This window comes from Mesocricetus auratus, unplaced genomic scaffold (assembly GCF_017639785.1).
Source record: "Mesocricetus auratus isolate SY011 unplaced genomic scaffold, BCM_Maur_2.0 Super-Scaffold_6723, whole genome shotgun sequence".
NCBI lineage: Eukaryota > Metazoa > Chordata > Mammalia > Rodentia > Cricetidae > Mesocricetus > Mesocricetus auratus.
In genome coordinates, this window is record NW_024429183.1 from 1,081,821 (window position 1) to 1,099,153 (window position 17,333).

The 17,333-nt window shown below is 47.8% G+C and overlaps 1 protein-coding gene across 5 annotated transcripts in view; it reads right to left on the minus strand.

Moving 5' to 3' along the window:
• Positions 1-17,333, minus strand: part of Acsf3 (acyl-CoA synthetase family member 3) — a 46,489-nt gene that overhangs the window by 20,832 nt on the left and 8,324 nt on the right. For all 5 annotated transcript variants that reach the window (XM_013115701.3, XM_013115700.3, XM_021229017.2 and 2 more), the window contains 3 exons: positions 16,823-16,977; positions 14,308-14,453; positions 12,476-12,585 (listed from right to left, as the gene is read on the minus strand). In XM_013115701.3, the coding sequence (XP_012971155.2) occupies positions 12,476-12,585; positions 14,308-14,453; positions 16,823-16,977 (411 nt within the window). The remainder of the gene's footprint in view (positions 1-12,475; positions 12,586-14,307; positions 14,454-16,822; positions 16,978-17,333) is intronic.

The window sequence follows — 17,333 nt, forward strand, 5'->3', positions numbered from 1 at the left end:
TTACAGAGATCCGCCTGCCTCTGCCTCCCAAGTGCTGGGATTAAAGGCGTGCGCCACCACCGCCTGGCTACATATAAGCAATTTAAATAGACCTATAACACTTAAAGAAATAGAAGCAGTCATCAAAAGTCTCCCAACCAAAAGAAGCCCAGGGCCAGATGGCTTCAGTGCACAATTTTACCAGAAATTCAAAGAACAGCTTATACCAATTCTCCTCAAAGTATTTCACGCAATAGAAGCAGAAGGGTCTTTGCCAAACTCTATTTACGAGGTTTCAATATCATTGATACCCAAGCCATACAAAGACATAACTAAGAAAGAGAACTTCAGACCAATTTCCCTCATGAACATTGATGCAAAAATACCCAATAAAATACTGGCAAATCCGATCCAAGAACACATCAGAAAACTTATCCACCATCATCAAGTAGGCTTCATTCCAGGGATGCAGGGATGGTTCAACATACGAAAATCTATCAATGTAATCCACCATATAAACAAGCAGAGAAACAAAAATCACATGATCATCTCACTAGATGCTGAAAAAGCCTTTGACAAAATCCATCACCCATTCATGATAAGGTCTTGGAGAGATCTGGGATAACAGGAACATACCTAAACACAATAAAAGCTATATACAGCAAACCAAAAGCCAACATCAAACTGAATGGAGTGAAACTCAAGGCAATTCCTCTAAAATCAGGATAAGACAAGGCTGTCCTCTCTCTCCATACCTCTTCAGTATTGTACTCGAAGTACAATAAGAACAATAGCTAGAGCAATACGACAACAAAAGGAGATCAAGGGGATACAAATTGGGAAGGAAGAGGTCAAACTTTCACTGTTTGCAGATGATATGATAGTTTACATAAATGACCCAAAGAACTCTACCAGGGAACTCTTATAGCTGATTAACACCTTCAGCAAAGTGGCAGGATACAAGGTCAACTCAAGAAAATCAGTAGCCCTACTATATACAGATGACAAGAGGGCTGAGAAAGAAATCAGAGAAACATCACCCTTTACAATTGCCACACACAACATAAAATACCTTGGGGTAACACTAACCAAACAAGTGAAAGATCTGTATCACAAGAACTTTGAGTCTTTAAAGAAAGAAATTAAAGAAGACACCAGAAAATGGAAAGATCTCCCATGCTCTTGGATAGGTAGGATCAATGTAGTAAAAATGGCAATCCTGCCAAAAGCAATCTACAGATTCAGTGCAATCCCCATCAAAATTCCAGCACAATTCTTCACAGACCTTGAAAGAACAATTCTCAACTTTATATGGAAAAACAAAAAACCCAGAATAGCTAAGACAACCCTGCTCAACAAAGCAACATCTGGAGACATCACCATTCCTGACTTCAAGCTCTATTATAGAGCTATAGTCCTAAAAACAGCTTGGTATTGGCACAAATAGACAGGTAGACCAATGGAATCGAATTGAACACTCTGAGATTAATCCACAAACCTATGAACAGCTGATTTTTGACAAAGAAGCTAAAATTATACAGGAAAAAAGAGCATCTTCAACAAATGGTGCTGGCATAACTGGATATTGGCATGTAGAAGACTGCAGATAAATTCATGTCTATCACCATGCACAAAACTTAAGTCCAAGTGGATCAAAGACCTCAATATAAATCCAGCCACACTGAACCTGTTAGAAGAGAAAGTGGGAGGTACCCTTGAACGAATTGGTACAGGAGACAGCTTCCTGAACATAACACCAGTAGCACAAACACTGAGATCGACAATCAGTAAATGGGACCTCCTAAAACTGAGTAGCCTCTGTAAGGCAAAGGACACAGTCAGCAAGACAAAAAGGCAATCCACAGATTGGGAAAAGATATTCACTAACCCCACATCTGACAGAGGGCTGATCTCCAAAATTTACAAAGAACTCAAGAAGCTACTCTCCAAAACACCAAAGGACCCAATTAAAAAGTGGGGGGACTGAACTAAATAGAGAATTCTCAATAGAGGAGTCTAAAATGGCTGAGAGACACTTGAGAAAGTGCTCAACATCCTTAGCCATTAGGGGAATGCAAATCAAAACAACCCTGAGATATCATCTTACTCCTGTCAGAATGGCTAAAATCAAAAACACCAATGACAGCTTATGCTGGAGAGGATGTGGAGAAAGGGGTACACTCGTCCATTGCTGCTGGGAGTACAAACTTGTACAGCCACTTTGGAAATCAGTATGGAGATTCCTCAGGAAAATGGGAATCAGTCTACCATAAGACCCAGCAATTCCACTCTTAGGCATATACCCTAAAGATGCCCATTCATACAACAAGGATGTCTGTTCCCCTATGTTCATAGCAGCATTATTTGCAATAGCTAGATCCTGGAAGCAACCTAGATGCCTCACAACTGAAGAGTGGATAGAGAAAATGTGGTACATTTACACAATGGAGTACTACTCAGCAGGGGAAAAAAAACAATGGAATCTTGAAATTTGCAGGCAAATGGATGGCACTAGAAGAAACCATCCGAGTGAGGTAACACAGTCACAAAGAGACAAACATGGTATGTACTCACTCATATATGGATTTTAGACATGGATCAGAGGAGTGTCAGCCTACAATCCCAGGGCCAGTGAGTCTGGGAAACAGGGAGGTTCCCAAGAGATATGTTATACCCCAGAGAAGTGGAAAGAGGCAAGATCTCCTGAGCAGATTGGAAACATGGGGGGAGGGGAGAGGGAACCAGGAAAAAGAGAGGGGGATAAGAGGAGGGAAGAAGAAGACATGGGGAAGCAGGAAGGTTGAGTCGGGGTAAGAATAGAGGAGAGCAGGATGAGAGATACCATAATAGTTGGAGTCATTATAGCTTTGAGGAGAGAGCTGACACTAGTGAGATTTCCAGAGATCTACAAGGATAACACCAACTGGAAAACTAAGTAATAGCAGAGAGACTACATTAACAGCCCCTAACTGATGATAAGGTTGATGACTACCTTATATGACATCCTAGAACCTTCATCCAGTGACTGATGGAAGCAGAGACAGATACTCACAGCTAAACACTGAACTGACCCCCCTGTAACCCAGGGACAGAGATGGAGAAGTGATGAGCAAAGGGGTCAAGACCATGATGGTGAAACCCACAAAGACAGCTGACCAGATAAGGGGGAGTTCTTGAACCCCAGACTGATGGCTGAGAGGCCAACAGGGGACTGATCCAGACTCCATGAATGTAGTGTCAGTGAGGAGGCCTCAGAAATCTTGGGGGCCTTGGGTAGTAGATTAGTGTTCACCATGGCATACAAATGAACTTTAGGAGTCCATTCCACATGGAGGGATGCTCTCTCAGCCTGGGCACATGGGGAAGGGCCTAGGTCCTGCCCTGGATGAAATGACAGACTCTGGAGATCCCCCCCAAGGAGGGCCTCACCCTCCCTGGGGGATGATGTGGGGACTGGGCTGGGGATGGGGGAATGGGGGTGGGGCTGGTGGAGGGACAAGGCGGGGAGCTGGGATTGACATTTGAAGCATGCATGTTTCTAATTTAAAGAAAAAGAAAAAGAAATCACTGTGTGGTTTCTGTTCACCTGGAACAAAATAACACACACTCTGTTAACTCAGGAACAGAAGGCACCGCAGGAGTCACTTCACTCCTGTGGCCAGGAAACCAATCACCGTAACCCTGTGTGTGACTTTAAGATCTAATAAGTGAGAACTCAAACTTGGTGAAGCCACGTCCCTTCCACAGCCAGGTATACAATGTCACCCAAAGAGCCCCTGCCCCACACAGCAGGCCAGTGGTTGGCGGCGGCAGGGAGGGGAACCTTGAATCAGGACATAACCTTGAATCTTAATTTCAGCCTCCATACAATAGGAAATAATAGACATGTATTCCCAGGCAAGAGGAAGCACACCAGCTTATTAACTCCTAGATACATGGCTGTCCCCCAGCTCTCAACAAGTTACTTCTCTGAAATCTGGCTGTCTCTCATCTGCCATGGTAACTTGGATGCTTTGGGCTCCTGAGGATGTGTGCTATCATCCCACTGGTGTTCCACCAGTTATCATCACAGCATCAGCACCCAAAGACACAGAGCAGAGCCAGGGTCCTAGGACACTAGGTCCCCAAGACTCTCAGCTCAATCCTGCCTGAAGCCTAGCCAAACCTCTCCTCAGACACCTCAAACAGGTTTACCATGTTCAAGGCCAAAGAGACAGATGCCCACCGATCCCAACTCTGCTTGTGAGGATATGGGCTGCCGTCTAGTCTCAGTGTACCTCCCTGCAATGGTATCACATGGATTGTTGGATCTAGTCCTTGTTTTCTTTGAGAATCCTCCACACTATTTTCATAATGACTAAGAACATACTAGCTTACATCCCCACAGTGAGCACAGCTTACCAGTCGTGTTCTTGTCTTTGGGTAGCTGCCATTCTAACACAGGAGAGTGGCATTTGCTTTGGCTTTCATTTGTAGCTCCTTGACAATTAGTAATATTTTCACATACTTGTTGGCTACATGCATACCATTTTGTGATTAGTATCTATTCAGTCTTTGGCCTCTTTCAATGGGGTTACTAATTTCCTTGCTGGTGGACAGAGTTCCTTTTAGATTTCAGATGTTCGTTCTTATCACATTCGTGGTGTAGGGAAAAGGGGCCAGCCAAAGAAACACACCCTGAGCAGAGCCAAAGAAACACACTTTGACCCTGCAACCAGAATCAAAGAAATGCACCTTGACCCTGAAACCAGTGCCAAAGAAACACACTTTGTCTCTGGAATCAGAGCAAGTGAAAGAAATGCACCCTGGCCCTAAAACTAGAGCCAAAAGGCTAAAAAGGATCAGGGAAAGAAACACACTTTGGCCCTGAAACCAGAGCCCAATCTGACCACTCTAGCCCTGTACAGAAAACTAACCAATTCCTGAGCAGGAGTTCTAGCCATCCTAAACTCAGGGACTGAAATCTGACCAATCCCCACCCTGGAAAACTACGCCCCCTAAGAAGCCCTATATAAACCCTGTGTCTGTTCAGCTTGTGGCTGTTTGAGCCACTCTCCTGGATTCTTCCCTCCCAATAAATCTCTTGAATGAGGTTTGGGTGGTGCAGAGCAGAGCAGGACTGTAACAATTGCTGGGGTAAACCTTCCCCTGGCGAACTGAAGTTGTTACACTGAGGGGGAGGGGAGCGGGGAAGAAGGGGAATGGAATAGAGCTGAAGTGTAACAACTTCTCCGGGAAGTCCTCTAGTGCAGGAGCAGAGCTGATACACTAGGGAAGCCTTTCCCTGAAGCAAGACTGTAAGCTGCTATGCTTGCTGTGACCTGTGGTATTCCTTGGCTCCCAAATGCCAGAATACCTTTCCATCCCAGCTGTAACACTCAGTATTCTTTGGCTCCTGAGTGCCATAATCCATCCCTGTCCATCACATCTGATCCATCGATGCTTACACATGGTACCCAGGTATTTCCCCCCATTCTGTCCAGCATCTCTTCACCATCATTTTGCTGGCAGAAGCTTTTTAAGGTAACCCAATCCCAGCAACTGACTTAGGCTTTGGCCTGCTGTTTCTGAACATTTGTCCAGTCATCTCTGTCTAAACCACTGTCACTAAGCATTCTGTCTTCCAGCACTTTCACAGTTCCTGGTGCTACTTTTAAGAATCTTTGACTTGGCCCTGGATCTTTCATACAGTCAGGTTTCAATGGGTCTTTGCTTGTTTTTGAATGAGCATCTCAGTAAGTGACCCAGATCGGCCTTGAACTCACTATGTAGGCCCAGGCTGGCCTCTTGCCTAAGCCTCTCAAAGTGCTGTGTGTAGCCCCACCCTGGTTCTGATTTTGCTTGTTTGCATGTTAACATCTGCTTTTCCCAACATATTGATGACAGTCTTCTTCCTAAAATGTCTTCTCGGAACTTTTAAAACATTAGCAACAACCAACTACACGCTGATGTCTATCGTCTCTACGCTATTGCGCTGGCCTACGTGTGTCTCTTCCTCTTTGTGGCCGTACCATGCTCCTCCGGTTACAATAGTCCTAGCTTTTGAAGGAAGATAGTTTGTGACCCACGGCTTTGTTCATTTTGCTAGGTTATAGTAGTCCTAGCTTTTGAAGGCTTTGTTCATTTTGCTAAAGATTGCTTTGGCTATTTGGGATCATTTGTAGTTCTATGCAAATATTAGAACTATCTTGATGAAGGTGTCATTGGTATTTTGATAAGGGCCACATTAACTGTATAAATCATTTTTGGTACCCATCTAAGTATGGACTTAAAGATTTATTTTTATTTTGTGGATGAGGGTTTGTCTGCATGCATGTATGCGCACCACATGGAGTGTCTCAGAGGTCAAAAGAGGGTGTCAGATCCCCTGGAACTGGAGTTACAGATGGTTATAAGCTGCCATGTGGGTGCTGGGAACCAAACCCAGGTCCTCTGCAAGAGCAGCGTATGTTTTTAAGAGCTGAGCCACCTAGCCAGCCCTGCTTTTCCATCTCATCGGTGTTTTACAGTTTCAGTGTAGAGATACTTTACTTTACATGGGGAACCAAAGCATACTTTGCAGGGGTCAATTCTCAATTTCCACCACATGCTTCCTGGGATCAAGCGCAGGTCGTCTGGCTTGGCAGCAAGTGCCTTTATCTGTAGAACCATCTTACTAGTGCTAGCTTATAATTTTTAGATAGCACTATATTGGGGTTATTTTTTTTTTACTTTTCTCCTCTAGAAATGCTGATTGTGCATCCTACAACTTTTGATTGTTTAGATGGGATAGTGTTTTGGGTTTGTGTATATATAATTTCGTGTCACCTGTAAACAGGATAATTTTATTTTCCCCTTTCCAGGTGTGGTAACTTTTATTTCTTGCACCTGATGCTTGAGCCAAATCTTCTGGAACTGTGTTGAACGGTAACAACAACAAAAGGTTATCCTTGACTTATTTTAGATTGCGAAAAGAAAGGCCTTTACTTTCTGCTCATTCCGGATGATGCTATCTGCAGTTTGTCACATATGGACTTTATGTTGAGACCTTTTCTTTTTCTATCTAACTTGCTCAGAATTTGTCGTCAAGGGATGCTGAATGTCAGATGTTTTGTCTGTATCCTGATTATTTAAACATAGGAATGTATAAAGAAAACAGTAGTTAAGTGGTTGCTTGGGGCCCAGGTTGAGAGGACAGTGGGAGGGGAGAGGCTGCTATTAGCTATGGCTGGGGAAAGACACACAGCTCTGTGAAGACACCAAGGACCACTGGACAGAACATTCACAGGGTGAACTGTACACGAATCACACTCAACAAAGTACTTTAGAACCAAGGCCCAGGCAGAAATAAACCATACAATTTGTTTTCCTGGGGGTGATGGTGAGGAGACCCTGAGACCCTGGAAGAGAACTCGGTTCCCTGGGAGTGAGCAGGACTGGAGGCTGCTCAGGAATGTGTCAATTGAGGAGAAGACTGGAGAGGCAACAGGAAAAAGGGTGGGTGGGATGCTCCCCAAGTGCCTCACATTTCCAAGCACCCCTCAAAGGGCATGTGGAGAGGCAGGTCCCACGCTCAGGGAAAAGGTATAGATTGGGGATGGCTCAACAGGTAAGAACACTGGCAGCTCTTCCAGAGGACCTGGGTTGGATTCTCAGCAACCACATGTGAGCACACAATTGTCTGTAACTCCAGTTCCAGAGGATTCAAAGTCCTCTTCTGGCCTCCACAGGTACCAGGCATGCACTTAGTACAGACAGACAAACAGGCAACACCCTTATAAACATTAGGTATGGGGAAGAAAAGCTAAGCTGTCTGCAAGCTAAGCTGGTTGCAATCGACCTGCCTTTTGGTTTGAAGATTCCTCACTTGGGATCAGCTGTCTTCTAACCAGCCCTGTATAGAGAGGGTAAGTACACACATCTCATAGAAGGACACATAGCCTGGCAATGGCCATCCCCATCTGAAGCAAAAGCTATTAGGTAAAAGACACCAGTGTCTGACCCCTCCGTGTGGGGCAGGTACAGCAGGTGACAATCAGGACAGATGGCAGCGAAGGTGATAGGAAAAGAATGCGGAGAGGGCCATGGGGAGAGAAGACGACAGCACAGGCTGCTGACCAGAGTGACGGCGTGCGTGTGCAGAACTGATGAGGTAATTACTTTTTTTTTAGAGAAGCAAGTTTGCTCCAGCGTAGCTGCCCCAGCCCACCCTTACTGCTGCTGCATTCTCAGCAAGAGAAGCGGTTCTGTGTAAAGGCCCTGCTTACAGGGTGGCATTATCCACAGCTGTGCAGCCATTTATCTGTTGATAGACCCCTATTGTCGTTGGTTGGTGTTTGGCTCTCATGTAAGCGAGCAATTTGAGAAACTAAAAAATAAATAAATAAAGAGACAATGCCTGATGCACTCACAGGGCTTGCAGCAGGAGCCAGCTGGAGAACCAAGGCACATGAAATATGCATCACAGCCAACAAAGCAGGCTTAGTGCACAGAGGAGCATCTACCTCTTCAACAGTGAGGGGTCAGACTGGAGGAGCCCTGTGAGCCTCCACTTGGGGGGGACCTGTGAAGGTGGAATGACTTTAGAGGGGAGCCCCATCCACAGGACCCGAGGGACAGGCAGTGCTCCTTCAGAGCCTCCCTGCCTGCCCAAACTGCAAGACTCAGGAAGCAGGGTTACAGGGAGGCAGATACGTGGGACACTGGCTAAGATGTACGGTGCCCAGTGCTGTGGGCTGTGGGGCTAACTAGGCTCCAAGGAAGGTGAGGAGGCAGAGGGTCTCACACACAAGGACCAGGCGTGGGAGCCCCCGCCATGTAGTGAGTGCTCTTCCTTTTATACTGGTTCCCTTCTGAAGGACCCAGACACCCACCCATTCCTCTCCCTTCACACGGGACGGTGCACGTGGCCCCTATCAGAAAAGAAAGCCTCCGCTCACAGCCCTGAGTTGTTAGGGTTTGACACCACCGCCTTGATCCAGGTACACCCCACTCCCACCCTCCCCCTCCCAAAGTCCTCCTGAGATTATAAAAGTTGTCAGGCTGATGTTCAGATATGCTCGTGAGGATCTGCTGCTTTAGGGACTTGTCTCCCCAAGAATCCTTGAGGTTAGAAAGGCCAGGAAATCTACAGCATGGAGTCATGAGTGACCATCTGGTGTTCCTGTCAGTCTCCAATGCCCATAGGAGATGCAAATTGATGTGTCTCTCAGGGGCTTCTTCTCAGATAGCCTCTTCGAAGCAACAGCATGGTGTCACTGACCACAGAAAACATGCCTGTCCTCTGTCTCCAAGACAGACTGGGACAAGATGAGGGGTTTTGTTTGTTTTTTACCCTCCAGGTAATCTTTCCTAACCAACGAAGGGTGTGAAGAGTTATTGAGGTGTTCACATGGTAAGTCCTGGGCTTTAGTTGTTTGTGTTACTATGCATGGAACTGAGGGCCTATGCATATCAGGCAAGTCCTCTACCGCTGAGCTACACCCAAGCCCAAAGCTGTAAACTTTTAAGTCAAAGAACCTGATTTTGTTAAAATGCCATATGTTGGCACACACTCAAAGGAACAGCATCCCATCTTTAGATTGCTCAGGGTGAACATACAGCAGCATGCAGGGGCTCGTCTCTTTCCACAGCTGACTCAGTGAGACGGAATGCAGGGCCAGAGCAGCAGCTATCCAGGGCCGGAGAGCCCGGGAGGGACATCAGCACCTGTCTGAGGCTGTGCATCATGGAGGGTGAGTACAGAGGTCTGTATGCACAGATGCCTGCTGCAGCCCTGTACAAAGGTAGAAAGCACCTTCTAGAAGGCAATGGCCAGTGTCCACAGGAAGTTTCACCTTGGAGCTGGCATTCTCAGGCTACCAGCAGCAGCCCCTGATGCATATCCCCATGGTACACATATGCACAGTGGGCATGGCGGGCACTACCAATCACTAACTACAAGTGGGGTTTTTATTAGGAGGAGGAAACCCCAACATTTAAAGTCATGTTCTAGAAGCCTCACAGATAAACGTTTTAGGACTTATAGACATGAGAAAACCAAATACTTATGAACTCAGCTGAAAATGATGAGAGTGTCCCTGTACTGTACCCTGCACACATCAACACACCTAGGCCTAGGTGTGGAGGTGAGATCTCAACACAGGCATCCTCCTGTCCCCACCCACACATTTCTTTTTGTGGGCACTTTCATTCACTAACAGATACCACGGGTGTGTGGCTTTGTTTCTTGCTTCAGGCACGAGAGCCTAGTGGTCATCTGCTGGACTTAGTTCTCAAATCTTGAGAACTACCTTTTCATGACTTCCAAAAACAAACCTTACCAGACTGGGTCTGAAGTGAGGGAGAAGCCACAAACGACATCACAGATTAAAGTCCTTAATGTTGCTCCCTGACTCAATTCTGACTGCCCCCACACAAGGGCAACTTTGGCACTCTCTGTCCAGCTGTGGTAAAATGCTGAGTGCCAGAGTGAGCCAGTGCCCTTTGCTACAGCACTGCTGGAGGAGAAGGAGGCTATTTTGGCCCAGGCAACATCCACTTTGCCTGCCATCTGGTGGAATCTCAGGGCATCTCAGACTAAACCCAGGGAAAAGGCCTCTGGCTGGTAATCTCTAGGGAGTGAGGGTCCAGGCTTGCTCTGGGGCTGAGCTGGACAGACTCCAGAGCAGCTGCTATAAATCTTACCCCATGCTAACCCTACACTGGCATGCACCCCTCTTACTGCTCTGAGTCTATCGAGCTACTCTCTGTCTCTGTCTCTGTCTCTCTCTCTCATTCCTGGAGCCCTGAGGATAGCTGTCCCAAGGCTGCCGATCCTTTCAATGTCAAGTGTGTCTCAGGGAAACTCTCTACAAACAGGATCAGCTGAAGAAATGTGGACCACAGTGGTCAGGTGAGCAGCAGCTTGCTGTGGAGATGCTAGGCAGCTCCATCTCAACCTCAGACAGCTGTCCTGTCCAACCCACCCTGTCCTAGACAATGACTCTGCCATTTTCTGAAGAGCAGGCATTCCTGAGGACCACTGTTAGGGACACCTGAGTGAGAAGAGTCGCTGTGACAAAGCTGTCAGCCTCCCATCCACCCTCCCTGCAGAATCCATCCATGCACAGAGGCCTGGGACTAGTCAAGCCTGGAGGAGGCAGGTGGCCTAAATGTACATTGTTATCCAGCTGAGGATGAGGTAGGGCAGGGCACAGGCCCAAGAGCCAGGGAAAGTTAGATGATTACAGACATTTCCACAGGTAGGGTGGCAGAGGCAGGACCAGGTAAGGGGGAGTCTTGGGCTAGCTTGAGGAGGCCTGTGGTCAGGGGAGATGAGACAGCCAGTCAGGTCAGGGGATGAGGGTGATCTTCATAGAAGGCAGACCACAGAAGGAAAAGTCCAGAGAAAAGCACCAGGGCAGCTTCAGGGAAACCAAGAGACTGCTGACCTCCACCCACCAGGGAAGGGATGAGAAGTGTTCCTGGGACAATACAACATTTCATGACATCGCTGTTTTTTTCACAGCCTTAAGTTCAGAATCACACGTCCCACTTGCTTGCTCTCAGGAGCACCAGCAACCACTTTCTCCATGGCGGAGGCTAGGGTCAGTAAGGACAGGCCCACAAAGACCGCAACAGCTACCTCTATGGGGCGGACTCCGGGGAGTGGGGGAGGCCTGTCAGCAAGACTTCAGCATGGTGGAGAAGAGACTGACTCGAGAGGACACAAGACTCCTTGCCCACTCACCTTTCCCGGGGTGACAGCATCAGCTGCACATAACACCCAGCCAGGCTTTGGGATAAAAATTTCCTTTTGGTCAGAATTCCATTTCCTATGAACCCTAAACTTCTCTATGACTGAGGTTCCTTACAATCAGCAGCTCTTAGCTTACTCTTTAAAAAAAAAAAGATAATGATTTATTTATTTTTATTTTTTTGTGCATTGGTGTTTGGCCTGCATGTGCAAGGGTGTTGGATACCCTGGAACTGGAGTTACAGAGAGTTGTGAGCTACCATGTGGGTGCTCTAACCACTGACCCATTGCTGAAGCTTCCCACCACTGCCCTGTTCTGAGCTCTTAAAATCTTCGATGAAAGAAGACAGCATCCTCCTCTTGTCCATGCTTGCTAAGAGTCACGTATGAAGCTAGAACCACCCTCCTGCAGCTGAAAGCATTACCTGAGCACGCAGGACTCCAGATGGTACCAGCTCGACAACTCAACATCCCCACAGGCCCAGTTTGTGAGGATCACCGCTGTGCTGTCCCCAGCTTCTCCTTCACAAAACCACATGACCCCCTCCGGATGTCCCCCAAGGACAGAGCTATGGGTAGGAGCTGGAATCAGCAATTAGGAGCAAGGCACACCCAGGTTGAGCTCCCTTATGCTGTCCCTGGAGGGTACTGGAAAACCCTGACGGGTAAGGCCCAGAAACATTTGCGTATAACCCCAGTCACATCCTTCAGCATCTCTTCTGCCCAAGGCTGCCCCTCCCCCAGCACAGTGGAGAAAAACCCTCCAGAAGATGACCTCACCTTTGTTTCCCTCTCATTCCCCTCTGCATGGATGATGTAGGGAGAACCCTTTTGCAGGCTTTCTGAGACAATGCGCACTTCCACTCCGGGCAGTGGTGTCCCCACAGAACCTGTAAAAACGGGAAAGAAGGTGGGAACTGGATAGCTGAACTTTCGGTTTGGGATAGGCTTCCTCGTATATGTGGACCACGTGCCCTGTGACTGCGAGGAAAACTGTGGCTAGAGAGACAAGCTGTGCTCTCCCTAGACAATGAACTAGTCTTTGGCTTCTAACTCTGAGGGTGTGAGGACACATAGCATCTTTGCATGCCTGGGTCCTGAGAAGAGAACCCACTGACAATGTCCCAGAGCCCTGTCAATGCTGGAGCTGTGCCCTGTAGTTCTTAGTGCCTATGATCTCAGCCCCAATTAGTATGACTAGACCCAGCAAGAGCAAGGGCATGATACACACACACACACACACACACACACACACACACACACATCTCCCCTACAGCCACCAGAGGAGTACAGGTTAGCACATGGTCGGGCTCTTTCAGGCCTGACTATGTCCCTTGCCTACTGCAGAAACAAGGCCGTGAGGCTCTACCATCAGGGAACTCCTGGGAGTGTGAAGGGAACAAGAGCTTGGATACAAGTTCAGATCCTCTGGCCGAAACAGAATAGCCCCAAAGCCAGGGCTTCGGTGTCCTGCGGCTGCGAGGGCTGAGCCAAGGGTGTGATAACACCACCGTTTGCTCTTTCAAGCCAGGGAATTGGCTTCACATGGCCCTTCTAGAGAAGAGCAACTGTCCCCAGCCCCCACACTCAGTCTATGGGCTATGGGCCCAAGTGACGGATCCAGCCAGTAATTCAGAACTCTAGAATTTCTCCCCAGGGATCTTTGACTTCAGTATCTATACATCTTGTTACTCAGTCGACAGAAGGTCAGCAAAGACAGGGGCAGACAGGGACAGGGACGTCAGGCGCCTTTCAGTTCACCTGGGCTTCTGTCTTACACTGTAATTTAATCTGCAGGGTGAAACGGTTCCTACATACCTCATATGGATGATTCCCCCCATGGCCTTATGTAAATCATCCTTATAGCTTAATGAGAATGGTCCCAAACAGCTTACACAAATGACCCCCATGACCACATAAGAATGGCCCTGTATGAATGATTCCCAATAGCCTTACGCAAATAGTCCCTATGGCCTATGTAATGATCGTCATTGCCTTATGTGATAGTTCCCCATGGCTACATGTGAATAACACATAAGCCCACACCCAAGTGTGTATTGTGTGACACAGGTCCATGCTCACACAGAAGACCTGTACACGGTGCTCACAACACCACCATCACTCAGGTCAGAAAGGAGCCAGATGATTTAGGATGATTGTCAGGTTCCCAGCAGGGGCAGCCCTATGCTTTGGGCACTGAGAGGGGATTGAGCTGCACTGGTGAACACACACTGATACACGAGCATACAGCACTGAGAAGCCAAGCCCCAGGATGGGAATTCAAGACTGTAGCTACGGCATGAGGGCGGGGAAGGCATTGGGCAGGCCAGGGGCTGTGCCCTGAGGGTTGGGCATTTGCCCTTCACTCAAGCTTGTGATCCGGCAGGGCTAGGAATAAAGCACCCTGATGTCCTCCCCCGCCACACACACCACTTGGTAGAAAGGGGACAAGTGGAGAGGGTGTCTGTCACCTTGAGAAGGTGTTTCTGGCCCTGTAATCTGCTGCAGAGGGCAATGTCCTCTGTGTCCCTCTTACCTAAGTGCAGGTGGACTAGGAGCCACACGTAGGGCACTGGAAAAGGGAAGGACAACAGCTGTGGGGCAGCTGGTACCTGGCTGGCGAGCCTCCGTCAGGGGGTTGGAAAGGGCCATGCCAATCTCTGTCATGCCATAGCGCTCCAGGAGTGTGTGGCCCGTGGCGTTCTTCCACTTCTCCAGCAGGGGGATAGGCAGGGCAGCCGAGCCTGATACCATCAGCCTAGGCAGCATAACCACAGGGGCTTACTTAGCTCTAATGGGGGCAGCTCACACACACTCCCATATGAGCACACAGAACAGCTCACACACACACTCCCATACGAGCACACAGAACAGCTCACACACACACTCTCATACAAGCACACAGAACAGCTCACACACACACTCCAGTATGACTACACAGAACAGACTACATGGGACATTTCTCTTCCAGCAATAAATCTAACAGTCATGATAAATTGAGTTGGAGCTAAAAGTGGTTTTTATAAAATATTTTTCCCGCCAGGCGGTAGTGCATGCCTTTAATCCCAGCACTTGGGAGGCAGAGGCAGGAGGGAGGATCTCTGTGAGTTCAAGACCAGTCTGGTCTACAAGAGCAAGTTCCCAGACAGGCCCCAAAGAGATAGAGAAACCTTGTCTTGAGACCCCCTCCCCCTGAAAAAAGAAAGATTTTTCAGTGTTTATGTAAATGTAACCATGGCTTTCAAAGGGCTGTTAGCTAAAGCAGCATGTTTGGTGGTACCACAAATAATTACAATGCTGCTCACCAACAGTCCTGACCTACAGTGATCACAACAGGATGGTGGCGATGGGGTTGCGTGCCTCATGGAGGAAAGGCCCCACACCTGCAGGAGGAGGCAGATGCTGTGTGAGCAGAGCTGCTGAAGCAGGCAGGCACATGTGGGACAGTCAAAGTCCCTATGGCGCTTTCTGCTGCAATCCCTTGGGAAGGTCCTTTGTGTGCCGTCTAAGTTGAAGTGGGAACCAGCCCCATTCTCTGGAGGTGTATGGCCAACAAGAGCCGCAGCATCTCCTTATGCCTGCTGAGGATTCTGTATTTCAGAGACAGCAGCTGTGCCTGTGCTTCTTTAGGCTTGGTGGGATCTACCGATCCTTCCCCAGCTCCGGCTCCTGGGCCCTAAATGCCCCAGAGGGCTTCAGTTGACAAGCCTGAGTGGAGGCCCAGAGAGGCAGCCGGCTGCACCATCTGAAACAGGCTCTGATTTCCTCAAGCATCTTTTTGGAAAAGGAGCATACGAATGGCAGACAGCAAAAATGTAATGCTATCACATTTGTCTTGGATAATCCACAAGTGTCTCAGGGATACAGGGCACTGCTTCCTGAGCCCAGATGTGTGGCATGCACAGTGGCTGCTGAGCACCACACAGGTTTGTTTGGAGATTTAAATCAAAGTTGTCCCTGCAACCAACTCTGTCAGCCAGCTTCAGTCCCTTCTCATGTGCCACATCCCTGTTCCTCTGGCAGAAGAGGAGACGCACCCTACCCACACCTGCTGGAAACATGGATCTGGCCCATGAGTGACGGTCAAGTGAGCCATGCTATGTAGTAGGCTTTCTTTTGGGCCACCAACCAGCTCCCAAATCATTACGTGGAGACTTACTATTAGTTATGAAAGCTTGGCCTTCCTTATCTTATGCTTGTCCCCCAGCTCTTACAACTTAAATTTACCAGTCTCTCTTCATTACTATTTGCCTCAGGGCTTTTTACCTTTCATTCTGTCTTACTTTCACTGTTTGCTCTGTCTGTCTGTCTGTCTGGTCCTGCCTGTCCTGTTGCATTTAGTCCAGTCTGGTCTCATCCCCTCCCTCTCCCCCTTACCCCCGTCTCTCTCTCTCTCTCTCTCTTCTTCTTTTCTCCTAGATTCCTCCTCTTACTTATCCTCTCTGACCACTAATCCCACCTGTCCCTCTACTGCCTAGCTATTGGTCATTCAGCTTTTTTATTAGGCCTGCTTTAGGCAGGCAAGGTGAAACAGCATCACATCTTTATATAATTAAAATGCAGCACAAACAAAAGCAGCACATCATTACATAGTTAAAGTAATATTCCACAACATTATGATCACTTCTAGTTAGCAAATAACATTTCAACATACAATTGGGAAAGAAAGATAGCCATAGGTTCACAGGAGAGACAAGTGTAAACTTCATGCCACTGAATAGGCCATAGGCCTCAGCTCATGGCTGTGAGAAGTGCCTGTCCAGAAGCTGGGGGAGGAGACAGGAGAACAGTCAGAAGCAGATGCAGAGTAAGGGGAAGTCTCAGAGAGCCAAGTCAGCGTGGACCAGAGTAGAAGCTGGTTCAGTTCTCAGCCTTCCTCAGGCAGAGAAGTAGACAGAAATGTGAGAGACAGCGGTTACCACAAGAGTAGGCAGAAATGTGGGTGTAGGAGAGAGAGAGAGAGGGAGAGAGGGAGGGAGGGAGAGAACAGATATATGGATATATGAAGAGGCTACTGGATGCACAGAGCCATCATTTAAAGGCAGAGAACTGAGAAGACACTGAAAATGAGTTATGCCCGCTGACCACCAAGCTTCATGGGAGGGAATGTGGGCTCTTTCCACTCACCTAATCTTTTCTTCACAAACGGCACGCACAAAATCCTGGACACGGGGCTGTGTGAAATGCATGTCATAGTAACCCAGCAGTTTGCTGTAGATCGTGGGCACTGCCATAAATACATTAATCCGTGGAGCTTCCGAACTCAAGAACTTTTCCCAAACCTAGAGGGAGACAGGAAGCAGCATTCAGTAGTCAGAAGACAACACAGCTGCCAGCCACATGCTGCCTCCTACCTCCACTCCAGGTGTCTCCTGGTGGGAGCAGTTTCCTCAACTGCAGCCATACCATGGGGCAGCCTTGGGAATGTGGACAGCCCTTGACACAGGCAGGAGACAGGTTGTTGTATGCAAAAAGCTTCATGTAAACTTTTTATTTTACCCCATAGTAAACTTCCAATATGTTTTATGTAAAAGCATCTAAATTTCCCATCAGTTGCATTTTTATCTCAATATGATTAGTATGAGGCATGCAGGACTGTAGAGTATCACTTTGTCATCAAAGGCAAGGGCAGAGTGGA